General features: G+C 53.1%; 1 protein-coding gene across 1 annotated transcript; it reads right to left on the bottom strand.

Annotated features, from left to right (window-relative positions):
* Positions 1-4,242: 4,242 nt before the first annotated feature.
* LOC311598451 (taste receptor cell protein 1-like) lies at positions 4,243-12,263 on the bottom strand (the record flags this gene model as incomplete). Its single annotated transcript, XM_084783489.1, has 11 exons — positions 4,243-4,385; positions 4,600-4,745; positions 4,830-4,888; positions 4,980-5,104; positions 6,214-6,353; positions 6,694-6,758; positions 7,124-7,254; positions 7,402-7,553; positions 8,967-9,028; positions 10,099-11,504; positions 12,221-12,263. 11 exons carry the CDS (start codon positions 12,261-12,263, stop codon positions 4,243-4,245), a joined length of 2,472 nt encoding a protein of 823 aa, XP_084639615.1.
* Between the last annotated feature and the right edge of the window lie 2,684 nt (positions 12,264-14,947).

Genomic DNA, 14,947 nt, shown 5'->3' with positions numbered 1-14,947 from the left:
TCCTGCACAAGATGTACCAGCACTCGGCTGTGGTCCTGCAGCTAGCACTCCATCCCAGGAAAGGCCGCTTTCCCGTGACTAGGACGGATCTTAGACATCTGTGTGCCTGTTTCCTAGGACTGAGCATGTGTGCCCGTTAAGGTGTGGAACTGCCACGTCCCCTGTGCATTCCATCAACCTGTTAAGAGTGTTCTAGGCCCTCAACATCTCCCACCTGAACGCACCTTCCTTCCACCTGTGCTGGAACCAGTCCACCAGAGCTGCTCAGGGCTGTGTACAACTGGAGTCTGTGCCCAGCTACACTAGCTGCCTGAATTAGCTTAGCCCCGAGCCTAGATTTAAAGTGGCAGCTGCCCACCAATGCTCTGTGGAGGCCCAAGAAATTCTATAATGTGGGAAACTGGGTTTTTTTGTTTTTGTTTTTGTTTTCTAATCACCAGTAACACCACAGGCAGTTTAATGAGAATTGTTTAGGCTCATGGGTTTTGCTTTTGCTCTTAGACAGGGGTCTCACCCTGTAGTCCCAGAGGGCCTAAAAAAAATTCCAGCAATCTTTCTCCTCCAGCTTCCCTAGTGTTGGGTGTGTGTGCGTGCGTGCATTATCACACTCAGTTTTGGGTGGTGGTTCAGGAGGCCCACGTTTGAACCGCCACATCTGGTGATGGCGTTCTTGTTGGCAGGATCCTGAGGCGGATCACCACATGGCAAGAGGGAACATGCATGTGGGTCTTCCGGGCAGCTTTTAGAGCTGCCGGTTTTAGATCATGGGGCCCCACCTGATGATTTTAATCTTAATCACCCCAAACACACCACCTCTGAGCACAATAGCTGGATTAAATTCTTGTCCTCTCACCTCACAATGGGGATAAAGTGTCACCATGTGAACCCTTGTGGGGGTCATGTGGAAACTACATCTAGATCCAGCACCTGGCCTTTGTAATTGGTGGGAACAGGAACCATGACACAGTCATTGCAGGACGGACCCCCTCTGCCTCTGCCCTCGTTTCCTTGTTAGATGACAGTGGCACTTAAGGGTACCACAGTTCCGCCCAGGCCCGGAGAGGCTTGAGTCCTGTGCCTTGCATCATTTTGCATGTCCTTCCCTTTAGTTTCACAAGCTCCAGATTTTGAGTTCATCCCTAGTGCCTCAGGAGGCATGGCTAGACCCACACATCACCCACCTGATGCCAGGAGGGGCCTCAGGCTCCAGTGTGGGGAAATTTGGGATTAAAGCCCAAGACGAGGCCAAGGGCCCCAGCAGCCAGTTTTGCTGCAAAGCAGGAGTCTGCAACATCTCCCAAGTTGTGTTCTGGTGGGAAGGAGGGGGCGTAGTAGGGAATACTCAACTTGGTAACCTGCATAGACCTTTTCTGGTGTGCTGAAGGGTTAGGCTAGACCACTGGATCACTGTCAGCCCCTCAAAGCAGCTGGGAGCATGGCTTGAGTGCCTCTTTGGTTCCCCTGCCTGAAATGGAGGGGTGCTTCTAACCCCACCTGTCACTTCAGCCCAGGTAGACTACTGGGGGCAGCCAGCCAGTCAGCCAGTCCTGCCTGGCTTCTTGCCAGCTGCTATTTTCTTTGCTCTTTGGGCCTCCTCTCTGGCTGCTGCCTCCAGGCACTGACAGTGCAGCCCTTTCAGGGTCTCTGTATCTTCAGCAGGAAGGGCTACAGAGCCAGTCCCTTCTAGCTGGCCAGAGTGTCTGTGCTAGGCTCAGGCAGACAGGCAGGCAGGCAGCACTCCTTGTGTAGCCTGGATGTAAATCCTTGGAGAAAGATGTGATGACCCTAAGATGCTCTTCCCGAGCTATGCACTGGAGGCAACTCCCAGGGGCCCCAGGCAGAGGAGTGCCATACTGAAAGGTTGGCATTCCCAATGGCTGTGGTTTTGTACCTGATGTCCTCTAACTAGACCCCTTCAGGGGCATGGAAACCTAAGAGGGCACTGACCAAGGGAGCATTGTGCCTGTCACTTCTGGATCTACACGGGGGAGGAATCTGACCGGGAAATGGATGCACACTTTAGGCAGGTCTGGATGCTCAGTTCGTTTCATATCTCAAGGCCACTCTTTGTTTCTTTTCAGCCGGCTAGCAGGCCCAAAGTTTGACTGTGTGGGTGGACTGTGTTCCTTCTCAGTGGTCGCTCATTCCCCAAGGACGTTCTGTTCCAGCCCTGGAACTCTCAATACCTTCTTCACCTTGAAGGCTGTATCTGGCACAGTGGACCTACATAGCTTGACTAGAACCCTGCTCGCCTCACCCGACTCTCACGGTCTGTCTGCTGAGTCCCCTTCCCTCACAGGGTCTCCCAGCTCTCCTGCAGTTTGGGGATCCTTTGGGCTGTCGAATCAGCCTTGCTCCAAGAACTCCCTGACTAGGCCAGATAACCATGCAACCTTGTAGTTTATAACTTGGAGTGGCTGAGTTGCTGCATGCGGCCTCACTGTTCTAGCCTGGTGCTAAGCCTTCCTGAGTACTGTGAGCCGCCTCCTGTGTAGTCCTGTCTCCCTTCCCACTGATGCCAAGTAGGTAAGTTAACATCTGGAGCTGAAAGTAACTTCTGCCAACCTCCGTTTCTCACTTCTGCACTGGCCCAAAGGCCCAGAGCCAAGCATCAGTCAAAGGCCACCACCTTCTTCAGAGCCACCCCCCACCCCGCCCGCAACCCCTTTCCTATGGCAGAAGCTCTGGCCCCTTCCTGAGGGTGCAGCTTGTAGGTTGTGGTCCCCTCTGCTCTGTTCTCTGAGGCATTGTGAAGTCACGAGGGTGGGCCTGATTGACGCCACATCAGGGGTCACTGTACATGAACATATTGGATGCTCACCTGGCTCTAACTGCATGCCATATTTACATACTGGCACTTGGTCTCATATTCCTAGGTGTGGTCCCCGTTTCATGGGTAGTTAACGGCAGCAGCAGGGCCTGGCAGAACCTCCCATAGGACCTGACTACTTCTGTCCTGCCCCACTTGTGTATGCCGCAGAGGGCCTGTGGGCATGGCCTTAGATGTGAAGGAAACCATTGCCCACCTCCTGGAGAGGTGGGAGGTGAGGGTATGTGAAGCCCCAAACAGGAACTGGCTTTACAGCCATGGACATGGGAGTGAGCGTTATCCCCAATTTTATGCAGTGTGGAGCTGGGGTGAGGCAGGAGTTTGAAGAAAGGAAGGCCCAGGCTTGCCCTTTTCTGTTCTGGCTTCCGGCAGTTTTACTCCTCAGGGTTGAGGCACTGTCTGGAAGCCCTGGGTAAGGTGAGATGAGGTGAGGCAAAGTGACCTAGAAGAGGTAGGGGGTTTGCTTCTTGGTGAAGGGGGAGCAGCACAAAGGGCCACCTGGGGGTATAGCAAAGACAAAGTTATGCGTTAAGAATGACATCTGGAGCTGGGCGGTGGTGGCACACACCTTTAATTGCAGTGGCAGGCGCGTCTCTGAGTTCGAGGCCAGCCTGATCTACAGAGCAAGTTCCAGGACCGGCCATGGCTACATAGTGAACTCCTGTCCTGAAAGGATATCTGGAGCCAAAGTGGAGCATGGTAGCACATGTCTGTAATCCTACACCTTGGAGGCTTCGGCAGGAGGACCACTGCAGATTTGAGGCTAGCTTGGGCTATGCAGTGAGTTAAAGGCCAGCCTGGGCTACATGATGAGAAACTGTCACAGATATTTGCTGTCCGGTGATTCCCTCTCCCCATCTACCTGGCCATCTGTGAAGGTGGAGGGCAGGCAGGAGAAGAGGAATTGAGCTGACGTCACCCGGGGCCTTTTTAAGGGCCTGGAGTGGTCGTTGACAGCATCCTTATGTGGTAGGAGCACACCTCTAGTCTCTGTCTCAGTTCTCCCCTTACGACTAAAGTTCTGCTCTTGTCGCCCTAGCCCATATCTAGCACTCAAATGGTTTCTAGAAGGATTCGGCCTGACCACCCCTTGGCTTCTGCCCTGTCATGTGAACTCTACAACCCAGCACTGTAACTCAGGGAGAGTTTTGGAAGATCACTCAGCTATCTCCTCCACATCTCAGGGCAACCGGGGCAGTTGGCAGAAGATGGGCCTCTACAGCTCGTGGGGTGCAGTCCCCGCTGTGGGGGGCTTCAGTCTTCCAGTGCAGGTCCTCTGCTTTGGCATCTGAACTCTGGTGGTACAGTCATGGGGTCCAGTCCAAGCCCAATGCGGAAGGCATGCTGTTCTAGCTGGCATGCGGAGAGAACTCAGGTGCAGATGCATAGCAGGCTGCTGTGCGTTGTTTGCGTTAAGCTCTCAAAGGCTCTGTCTCTTTCTTAGGAAGAAGCCCTTGGCTGGCCAGACTCACCAGGACAAGGAGAGATGTGATGAACTGGAGGTTCAGTACAAGCCCACAGCTGGGGCCTCTGGAGGCTCTGGAGCTGGGGGTGCCTGGATGGGACAGAGTGGGAAGGTGGGGTGGGCTTTCCATCCTCAAGAGCATTCTGGGTGTGACGGTTCCCAGGACACTTAGAGCCAGTGTACCCTGGGGGCTCACAGGAAGGCTAAGAGCAGACATGGCCCTGCAGTGCTCTGTACAAGAGGAAAGCCCAGAGGGGCGGAACTAGCAAGGATGGAGGGCATGAACAGAGGGAGAGGCACTGACCATGGACTGGCGTGAACATCTCTAACTGGAGACCTTCAGTGTCTTGCAGGGAGCTCAGGGCTTGGCACATGTGGTCTTGAATGATGGCCAGGGTTGGTGCAGCCCCGAAGAAGGCAGCTTGCACTCTGGCACTCAATGGTTCCTGCCTAGGAGAGTTCATGGGGGCTGGAGAGATGCAGAGAGGCTCTTTCATCCAGCCCCAGGACCCACCCTCTGAACTGGAGACTCACCAGAATTCCTCCACCACCACTTGACCAAAGTTCTGCAGAGGCTGGAGGGCTGAGGTTAGCTGAGGTCAGGAGAAACCAAGAGTGTCACAGCCTTACACAGCCTAGCCCAGCCACTCACCCTTTCTCCTTGCCTCTGTCCCCTCACATCACCCATTTTGTCAGCAGTCCACGAAGCTCCTGGGACTCAGAACTAGTCTTGTTCTCCAAGGCTTTGGTGAAAGGGTGACCCAGGATCAGAAGCCACGTCTCATAAAGCACCAGATCTGCTTTCTTCCCTAAAGGGATGGGGTGGTTATGATGATAGCAGCTCCCAGGACTCCTGTCTTCTGGGAGCTGTGGGATAGGACCACACCCTGGCCTAGGGTTGCTTGCCCAAACTCCACTGCTCCCATCCAGTGGTCAGCACACTTTGTCTGAGGGCGTGTCTTTGCTGCCAGCTTTTGTTAGACTGGTGAGGTAAGAATTATATTTTAAATGCATGAAAAACATCAGCAGTAGGAAGTTGTATAGCACAAAAAGAATCTGATACACAATTTCCACATTTATATATGAAATTGTACTGGACCGCAGCCAGCTCTCTTGCTGTGGCATACCTTGAAGGGCTGGCTATCCTCTCCCTGTAAGGGAGGAGCTAGGAGCCACAAAGCTAACCTGACAGCCCATGCTCTAATCTGTCTTAAGAGTGAGGCAATGGCCTGTTCACACAGACTTGACAGCAGAAAGCCTTGCGTTCTTTACTGTTCCTGATCTCTCAGGAGGGGCTCTGTAATGACGTGCAGACATGCATAACACAGTCTTACTGAAAGAGGATTGGCTGCTTCTGCTGTCTGTTAAGGGGATGCTGAGGCCAACACTGACTGGGCATGCACACCTCTCAGGCTGGTGCTCTGAGAGACAAACCAAGGCCCTGTCTCTGGAAGCTACCGAGCACAGCTCCCGGATGGTAACACTCAACCTGAGAGGCTGCAGAGGGGAGGTGGCTGGGACAGCCCTTGATGAATCAGGACTTTGGGGGCTGAAGGCCCACTGAAGAATAGCCCCAGATTATGGCTTCTGGGGACTGAGAGACCTTGGATTTCTCCAGTATGGATGTACTAGCCTGCTCAGGGAGGGCCTCATGAAGCAGATGCAGTTCTGACCTTAGTGAGAGGCTGACGACTATTGTCTCCTCTCTAGGGACAGAGGATTAAGGTGAGCAGTGAGAGTGGGACCGGACCATCTTGTATCACTGAGCCCAGGTTTCCCACAGAGCTCTGGACCCACTTCCTCCCTAAGGCCTCGCACGCAAGCTTTGCTGTTGAGGGGACAGTGAGGTCTAGAGAGAGTGGCTGGCCCAGAGCCATACATGGACGGTGGGGGGTGGGGGTGGGGGCTCAAAGCTCACCGTTTGCTACCATGCTGGATTTCTGGAGGGTGGGATCTGTTATTCGACGGGCCAGGTGACTGGCCAGGCCTTGCAGGTGGGTGGGGATGGGCCTCTTGAACTTGTATTCCATGTAAATGCTCACCCACTCCTTCACGTTGCTAGGAGAGGATGGGAGAGTGCAGCAGTGTGGGCTCTTTGCCCGTACATGCTTCCAGAAGCAAGCATTGAGCGCCTAAGTATACACTCTTAGGTTCCTACCTCTAAGGGCAGAACTCTGTGAGGCTGGATCTAGCCAGTTTAGACAACGTTCTTACTGGTGCTCTCCAACCCTCATCTGTACCCCCCCCACCCCCACCCCCTGGGCTTTCGGTCAAGGGTGGAGTTGCCCTAGAGAAATACCTCCAAGAAAGTAGCTAGGTAAACAGGGGGGGTGGGGGGTGGGGGGATGGGGGGGTGAGCGAGGGTTGCCTGGGAAACTGAATGGAATAGTCAGCTCACCTGAATAGGAGCAGGGGCCGGTCCTGGGGATCAGCCTTGTAGAATCTTGACACCTCGTGGGTGACCTATAGAAAGTCCTGGAGGTCAGGTTGGCTGGGAGCTGCCTGTCCCAAGGCCCAGTATAGGGTGAGTCAGGTGCCAGACAAGGTAAGGCAGGACTGGAGAGCCTTCTCCAGGGCAGTCTCCTGGGCAGGGGCATCTGGTGCTAGGCTGGCCACTGACTTCCTCAGAGCTTTTTCCTCTCTCAGCCAGCTTTACCCTCAGGGCACGGCTGGGTTCCCTCCATTCTTGCCTTCCCACATATGCCAAGCTGGTGCTGCGTCCATCCACTGGGCATCACTGTAGCTATCACTAGACGCTAGAGAGGCCTTCTGACAAGGGAGGCAGAGAGAACATCCCAGGCCCAGAAGCAGGGGAGAGGACACCTCACCAGCTGGAGGACGTGCTTTTCCAACAGGATAAAAGGTTGAGAGCCAGGCAGCAGCAGCTGAGGCAGGAAGGGCCTCATGACTGTGAAACTGATGTTGATGGTTTCCCGCATAAGGTCTGTCAGGTTGTACCCTGCAGAGTCACATGCAACAGGCTGGGGAGTTGGAACAGCTCAGCTGCCTTTCTCATCACGGCCTGCTCAGCAGACCCAATTGGATCCTTCACGGAACCCAGCCAGCATCTTCCATGGGCGGGTGATGGGCACTGATCTAGACTCACCATCAGAGGAAAGGCTGTGGTCAGCCAGGGACAGGTGCCCAAGCGACCATCTGGAGGACTTCACTTTGCGATACAAAACCCAGAGGATTTCTAGGGCTGAGGGATCAGGCAGACCAAACACGAGGGAGGCTTTCACTCTTGTAGAACCAGGCCTGCAGGAGAGGTCAGTGGGGACAAGGGTGCAGAAGGGGGTGCACTGAGGGGGAGAGGCGTGCAGGGGCAGCTCCAGGCTGCAGATAAAACTTTCCCTGCATGACTAAAGTGGTCACATGACCCCTGCAGTGCTGGGGCTCCTTGGGAAATGGGGATAAAATACTCTTCCTAGAAGGTTGTTGGGAGGTTTGAAGGATGCGGGTGGGATTGCACCTGGCAGGTGCCTGGTTAAAGTAAGTTCCCTTGGACTCCTCAGTGAGCTGGTTCTCACAGAGACACTGGGAGTCATCCAGGGAAAGACTCAGGTAAGGTGTTATTCAAAGATCACAGGAGACAGAGGCAGGCGGATTGCTGTGAGTTAAAGAGCAGCCTGGTGTACAAAGCGAGTCTAAGACAGCCAAGGCTACATAGAGAAACCATGTCTTTTTTTTTTTTTTTTTTTGGTTTTTCAAGACAGGGTCTCTCTGTGTTAGCCTTGGCTGTCCTGGACTCCCTTTGTAGACCAGGCTGGCCTCGAACTCACAGCGATCCGCCTGCCTCTGCCTTCCGAGTGCTGGCATTAAAGGCGTGCGCCACCACGCCCGGCAGAGAAACCCTGTCTTGAAAAACAAAAACAAAAGCAAAAATGTCACAGCTGGCTGGGAGCTCTCAGGAGGTCAAGTAGACACAGAAAAATAGCATCAGCTGCAGTTCAAGAAGTCAGGGGCTCTGGGGAGAGGGAAGTGGCAGGCCAGAGGAATTCTGGAAGCCTAAAGGAGCTGGAGCTCACATCTTGAGGGAGGCAGCCTTCAGGCGGCGCTCATGGCAAGACCTGCAAATAAACAGCCTCAGAACCTAAAATAACACTTGCTCTGCCTGTGAGCACCCGTGCCATCCCAGGCCTGGGGAGATAAGCTAGCTCAGGCCCGGGACCGGGGGAAGTCACAGAAGGGGACTTCAGTTTATTAAAAGGGAAAACAGCTTTGAAGCAGCTAGGGCCATGGCCTTGTGGCAACCCTAGAAGTAGTTCAAGTTCCCAGCAGCCTGGAATGAGAGAGTCCCACCCAAGGATTTACATATATTTACATATCCTTTACATGACTGTGTTCCCAGAATAAGTAGCTTGATGCTCTCTTTGCCTGTTTTTTTTTTTTTTTTTTTCACGGCACTCAGACAATCCTGTCCAGACACAACAGCTGGAATCAGGAAACAGCAGGAAGGCCAACTGAGGTCATGCAGCACAGCTGGTAGCAGAACCAAATGTGGGCCTCTTATAACCCTCTCCTGACCTCCCCCACACTTCCTCCCCCCCCACCCCCCCCCACCCCGAGTCTGGGCAAAGGGGTTCCTGGACACTCAGGCGAGGCTGAGCAGTGCAGGCTGGGGCTCTGTGCTGTGAAGGCCCAGGTCAGTTGAGAAACGCATACACTCACCGAAACAGCAGAGCACTGACATTCTTGAAGCTGGAGAAGGCCTCATGGTAGGTGAGCTGGAGCTGAGGCAGAGGCATGAGGGTCAGTCTGCCCGCCACCACTGCCTTGTGTCCTTACATCTGTCCTGGCCTCTGCAGTGGTCCACATCCCTGATCCTGGTCCAGCTGGGCCTTTCCTGGGTCCTAGCAGCCTGAGGTTTGTGATTGCTTTGTACTGAAAACCATAACTGGGATCCATCTGTCCAGGGTCTGCGCATGTGCTGGCTTTACCTCCGCAGTCCAGTACTCTGGGCTCTGCACCCCAACAGCCACCAGCCTGGGCTGCCAGCCCCACCCTCATTTGCCACCGAATCCTTTGCTAGCCCCTCTGCAACTAAACCGTGTTCTCTCTGCCCCGGTGCTTGGGGATCCCTAGGTTTTGATGTGGCTACTCTCTGTCTATTCCAGTTAGAACCAGCCCACGGCCAAAAACTTAGAAAAAGAGACAGAGGATCTACTGCCGTGGTAAAGTGGCCACCTAGTGTGTGCACAGCACTTCACCCAGCGCTTGGCTAGCTTGCTTTCCTCCTCGCCACGGTTTGTGATTATAAACTGGTCTGGATTAGACCCGAGGACTGGAGCTCCAATGGCAGGAGCTCCTGTTGGTTCTTGTTCATTTCTGAGCTGCACATAGAAATGAGTCATTCAATAAGCAGAGAGGAAACTGTGCCCCTTATGACAAGTGAAAGATGGCCGCCCTGCTCCTGGTTCCGGGATGGAGGCAGGAACCAGGCTTCACTTTACTAGGGTATCAGGGTTCCTAGGTCCTGCTGTGTACTGTGTGCTGATAAAAAGCCGGCAGCTGCACAGCAAGAGCCTGCTCCATTTCTGGTAGGTGAGTTCTTCCCCACTGTGAGATTTCCCCCCCCCCCCTCTGTAATGATTTCAAAGAATTATTTCTGTCTAGCCTTTCTTCAGACTCCTCCCGGGAGCACAGCATGGTACTCATTAGATTTTCCTATTTTGTGTCTAGCTGCTGTTAGGAGCCAAGGCCTGTAGAGTGTGTGTCATGGCTATGCCTGGCGTACTGTGAAGGCAGAGCAGGAGGAACTGCCTTCATCTACATCCCTCTCCCCATCCGGTAGGTGCCGCACCTGGTAGCAGATAAGCTTATTCAACAGCATGCGCTCCATGGGTACCAGGTTCCAGACAGCTGTTGTGATCCTGAAGCTCACAGAGTGGATCACGTGACTAGGTCCTGGAGCGGAGGAACTCAAGTCCTGCAAAGACACATCCTGGCCAGGATGAGGCAGGGGAGAGGACTGGGTAGGATCAGGATCCCCAGATGACCTTGTAAAGCTTTGTGGGGCAGAGGGAGGCTTGGAGAAGTGTTGGAGGGAGAGGTTGGGCATGTGGATTGGGCCGATAGGAAGCCAAGGCCCGGGGCGGCTGGGTTGTAGGGCCCTAAGGGGTGCAAGGTTTGAGATTCTGATGGAAGAGTCTGTAGTTGAGGATGCAGTCACAGACACGGAAGGTTTAGGAGAGTTCCTGGCTCCTCTGGCAACTGGGAAACCTGGGACCGGTACTGAGGATGGTAGAGGAAAGAATGAAAAAGAGGTAGGTGGTGGGGATGAAGACGGAGGCGATGCTGACAAATGGGGTGGGGAGTAGAGGGAGGACGGATGTGAAGGCGATGTTGCCGAGGGCAACAGCAGCACGGAAGTACCACTGAATACTGGGTGTGTGCCCAAAGCTATAGTGTTTTCAGATGACCTGGAGCCCATGGTAATGGCTTGGGAGGTGAGGTCCAGCCCCGAACTCCCAGAAGATGAAAGCAACAGGGGCTCTGTTGCCTTCAGTGTGTTAGGTGTACATGGAAAGGTAGGCAGTCCTGAGGAGGTTCTTGGAGCCAACGCCACAGTTGAGGATGCCTCTGGCCTGGAGTGGCCGTCCCTCTGGCCAGGTGCTGGTATCTGGACAGTGGGACTAGAGGTGTGACATAACAGGCATGGAGGTCTTACAAATATGGGGTAAAGGGAAGTTCTAATTAAACGCTGTGTTGGTTTAGCAGCAACGATTTTCTCCAGTGTAGCAGAGGCAGGGGCTGTCCCACGCAACGTGGAAGCCTTGATGAACTTCCGCTCAGGTCCACGCTCAGGAGACGGCTGTGGTGATGACATAGCATTCGCTTCTAGAGTTCCAGGGGCCAAGATTTCCTCTAGAGGTTTAGCCTCAGAGGACACTGGTTGAGACTCAACAGCCGGGTGGGCTGCAGATGTGGTCAGGGCTGAGGCAGCTGGCTCAGGTTTGATTCTGCCTGAGGGGCCAGGCATTGAAGGGGACTCCCGACCCCCAGCTGCTTCCGTAGAAAGGGCTCCTGCCCTCCTCCTCCCCAGGGCCTCCAATTCCCTCTCAATGGAGTTGATACCACCAGAAGTGTCTGTCAGGACAACAAGTCGAATGCTGTTATTCTGCCGAGCAGATGTGCCAGAGGCTGTAGGAAACTGGTCACGGTCTTCATGAGTAGAAAGAAGGATAGAAGCAGAGCCTGTTAGAAAGGCTGTAAAAACATGAAAGGCCCGGTTTTCCAATGTCTGCCGGGAAGGATTGGCCCCCAGCCTCTCAGATCTCACCATGTTACATCTTGCTCACTTACGTTCTTGAGAGCTGGTTAGACCCCAAACCACAGAGCTCCTCACTCAAGCCATCTCCCCTCTCTGAGTCTAGCCCAACTAACACAGGGACGCCCGCACGTCTACCCAGATATAGACACTGTGAGGACAAAGGAAAATGCCTTTAGGATGTGTCTGTCTGTCTCCATGCTAACAACCCCCATGTCAAGGACCCCCACAAAGAGAAGTCTCCCAGACCCAAGTGGTTGCCAGGAGTCAAGAGTCTTGCCTACTTTATTCAAACCATCTCAGATTAACTTGATGGAGCTGGAAGTCTGTCTGATTCTCCATGATGAGACTGTGACTGGACCATGTTCCCTGAATACAGGGTTCTTACTAGGGGCAGACTGGACAGTAGAACATATATTTGGGGCAACCTTTGAAGGGGTTAATGCCGAACCTACACCTACATGTGTCTAGAGCTCCAAGCAGGTGATCTTGAGGGTCCTCAAGGAGCCTGAGGTCTTTCCCTAGCATCCCTCTGGCTGACCAAGACCAGGACCGTGAAGGAAAGTGAGAGTCCTGGAGTTCACTGAGGAGAAGGATCCCGCCCTTCCCTACAAGAAGGCACCTCAGCTCATCTTCCCCATCCACGTTCACTTACCAGCCAAGAGAATTCCAGCTGCAGGAAACCACTGCTTGTCCATGCTGCAGGCTCCTGCCAAGACTTCCAAGGATGTGGCGTCAGGCGACAGACACCGTGATGCCCTTTGCAAGTCCCCTCAGGAAAGGAGTCAACAGGCTTGGATAGAACTCAGTGTATAGCTCTTGCCTAAAATGCCAGTGGCCCTGAGTTCCACCCACATCATCCAGCTGTCCACTTCTGTCACTAGCTGTCCAGAGTTCTGTCTCCATGGCAAGGTGCCCTAAAGCTGCCCTAGTCACCAAGGGGCCTCCTGAAAAGCCCTTGTCTTGTGGGGCTGCAGACTTCAAGTGGGAACAGATATATCTTTCTCACAGCCTGGAGATCATTATGTTTTGTTTTTTTTTTTTTTAAATTGAGGAATAGTTAAGTGTCCTTGTGGGCATGGAGGGAGCCCTGGGTGAGTTAAGTCCCGAGTGAGTGTGATGCAAATGCCTCTGCCCCATGGGAAATGGCAAGGCTCCCCTACAGACTGCTTCCAGTGGGATTTGTCAAACCCGCCTCCTTGTTCAGCTGCATATAATAGCTCTGACTCCTTGTTTATCTGTGTGTATTAGCCCCAAGCTGAACTCCTTGTTTAGCTGTAGGTAATAACCCCGCCCACCTCCATGTTCAACGGTACATAATAAATGTGCTGCTTTTCCAGAGTGCTTTGGCTTCTGTATCAGAGAACCCAGGCCATCCGATCCCAGCTTTCCTGTGCATGTGACTGTATGTCTGTCGTTGCTTTATTCCTCTGCCACCCCCATCAGCTCAGTTGCTGGAGCTGTGAAGGATGCAGTGCATCCTTTCCAGTGGTGTTCTGGTGGTGGGGGATGCAGTGACAGTGGTAGTCAGACAGGGGTCCTGAGGGTAGCAGGTGCTGACTGTAGTATGGGAGCTGTGCGTGTTTCACCCTGCCCCTGCCTCAGCTCTGCCTCAGCTCTGCTTCAGCGTGGTTACTGTTCCATTCCACCAAACTGGGAGGGGCTGGACTAGACACATCAGAGGAGACAGCCCCATTCGTGCCAGCTGCCCTACCTAGAGTTCTGCTCAGAGCCTTGTACTAGGTAAGTGGGGGTGGCAGGGGCTTTGGGTAGAAGACCCCCCTTTCAAGCTCCAGCTCTGGGTCATGCCCTGTGTTGGTTAGTTTTTGTTTTTGTTTTGTTTTTGTCAACTTGACATAAGCTAGAGTCATCTAAGACGGAATCACAACTGAGAAAATAGCTCCATAATATTAGTCTATAGGCAAGTCTATGGGCATTTTCTTTTCCTCTTTTGGTTTTTTTGAAGCAAGGTTTCTCTTGTAATCCTGGCTGTCCTGGACTAGCTTTGTAGACCAGGCTGGCCTCAAACTCACAGAGATCCGCCTGCCTCCGCCTCCTGAGTGCTGGGATTACAGGCGTGTGCCACTGTGTCGGGCTGGTGGGCATTTTCTTGCTTAATGATTGATGTGGGTGGCGCCACCCCTGGGCGGGTGGTTCTGGGATGTATAAGAAAGCAGGTTTAGCGCCAGGCGTGGTGGCGCACGCCTTTAATCCCAACACTTGGCTGGCAGAGGCAGGCAGATCACTGTGAGTTCGAGACCAGCCTGGTCGACAAAGCGAGTCCAGGACAGTCAAGGCTAACACAGAGAGACCCTGTCTTGAAAAACAAAACAAAACAAAACAAAAAAGGAAAAGCTGACAAGCCATGGAGAGCAAACCAGTGAGTGCATAGCCTCCTCCATGGCCTCTACGTCAGTTCCTGCTCTAAATTTTGCCTTTTCATTAGCTGATGATGGGATGTGACCCACAAGCCAAATCAACCTTTTCCTCCCCAGGTTGCTTTTGGTCATAGTGACAGAAACCTAAGGAATGCCCACCCACGCTACAGGAGTCTGGCCTAAGCAGCCTTGAACCCCTTAGCACCCTCCCAGCTCAGGGATAAAAGGGAGCAGGCTCATGCCTCTGCCCTCTAACTCTTCCTGGTTTGAGCCTCAGGGCTCCTTGCTGTCACTGGATCAGCCCTGCCCCAGGGGTCATTACTGTTCTTGGTCAGTGGAGGCTTGCTGAGGAGAAAAATAACTAGAACCCCGAAGGAGAGACTCCTCCATAGCAACTGGGCCTGGGGAGCCCCAGCTAGGATCCTGCCAACCCCCAGCTCCTTGTACTTGAGCACACCTCTTCCCAAATGGAGGTGTTCGTTTGTCTGTCTGTTTGCTCAGCTCAACAGACTATGGAAGCAGGACTTTGCCCTGTTGTACTATCTACCCGCTATATTCCCAGCCTTTTATTTATTTATGATGATCCCCTCTGACTTCTAAGTGCTAGGACTGAAAGTGTATAGCATATGCCTGGCCCCCTCAGTGGCTACAGCTTTTCCCACTGTAGTTTCAACAAATGAACTTCTCCACTTTGACAGTTTGAGCCCAGAGGGATCATCACAAGTTTGAGGACAGCCAGCTTGGTCTACATAGTGAATCCCTGCCGATAGATGATAGATAGATAAATAGATAGATAGATAGATAGATAGATAGATAGATAGATAAAGTAAGTAAATAAGTAAATGAGACCAAGCCAGCCCTGGATAGCGCAGGCTCAGAAGCGTAGCTACTCAGGAGGCTAAAGCAAGAAGATGATAAATTCAAGACCTGCCAAGGCAATTTATCAAGATTTTGTCTCAAAAATAAGTAAATGAGAGGGTTAGGGGTGAATGTCAGTAACAGAG

This window comes from Acomys minous, assembly GCF_964271855.1.
Source record: "Acomys minous genome assembly, chromosome: 5".
In the NCBI taxonomy this organism is placed as follows: domain Eukaryota; kingdom Metazoa; phylum Chordata; class Mammalia; order Rodentia; family Muridae; genus Acomys; species Acomys minous.
Note: the sequence above shows the minus strand (reverse complement) of the source record. Positions and strands in the feature narration are given on the sequence as shown.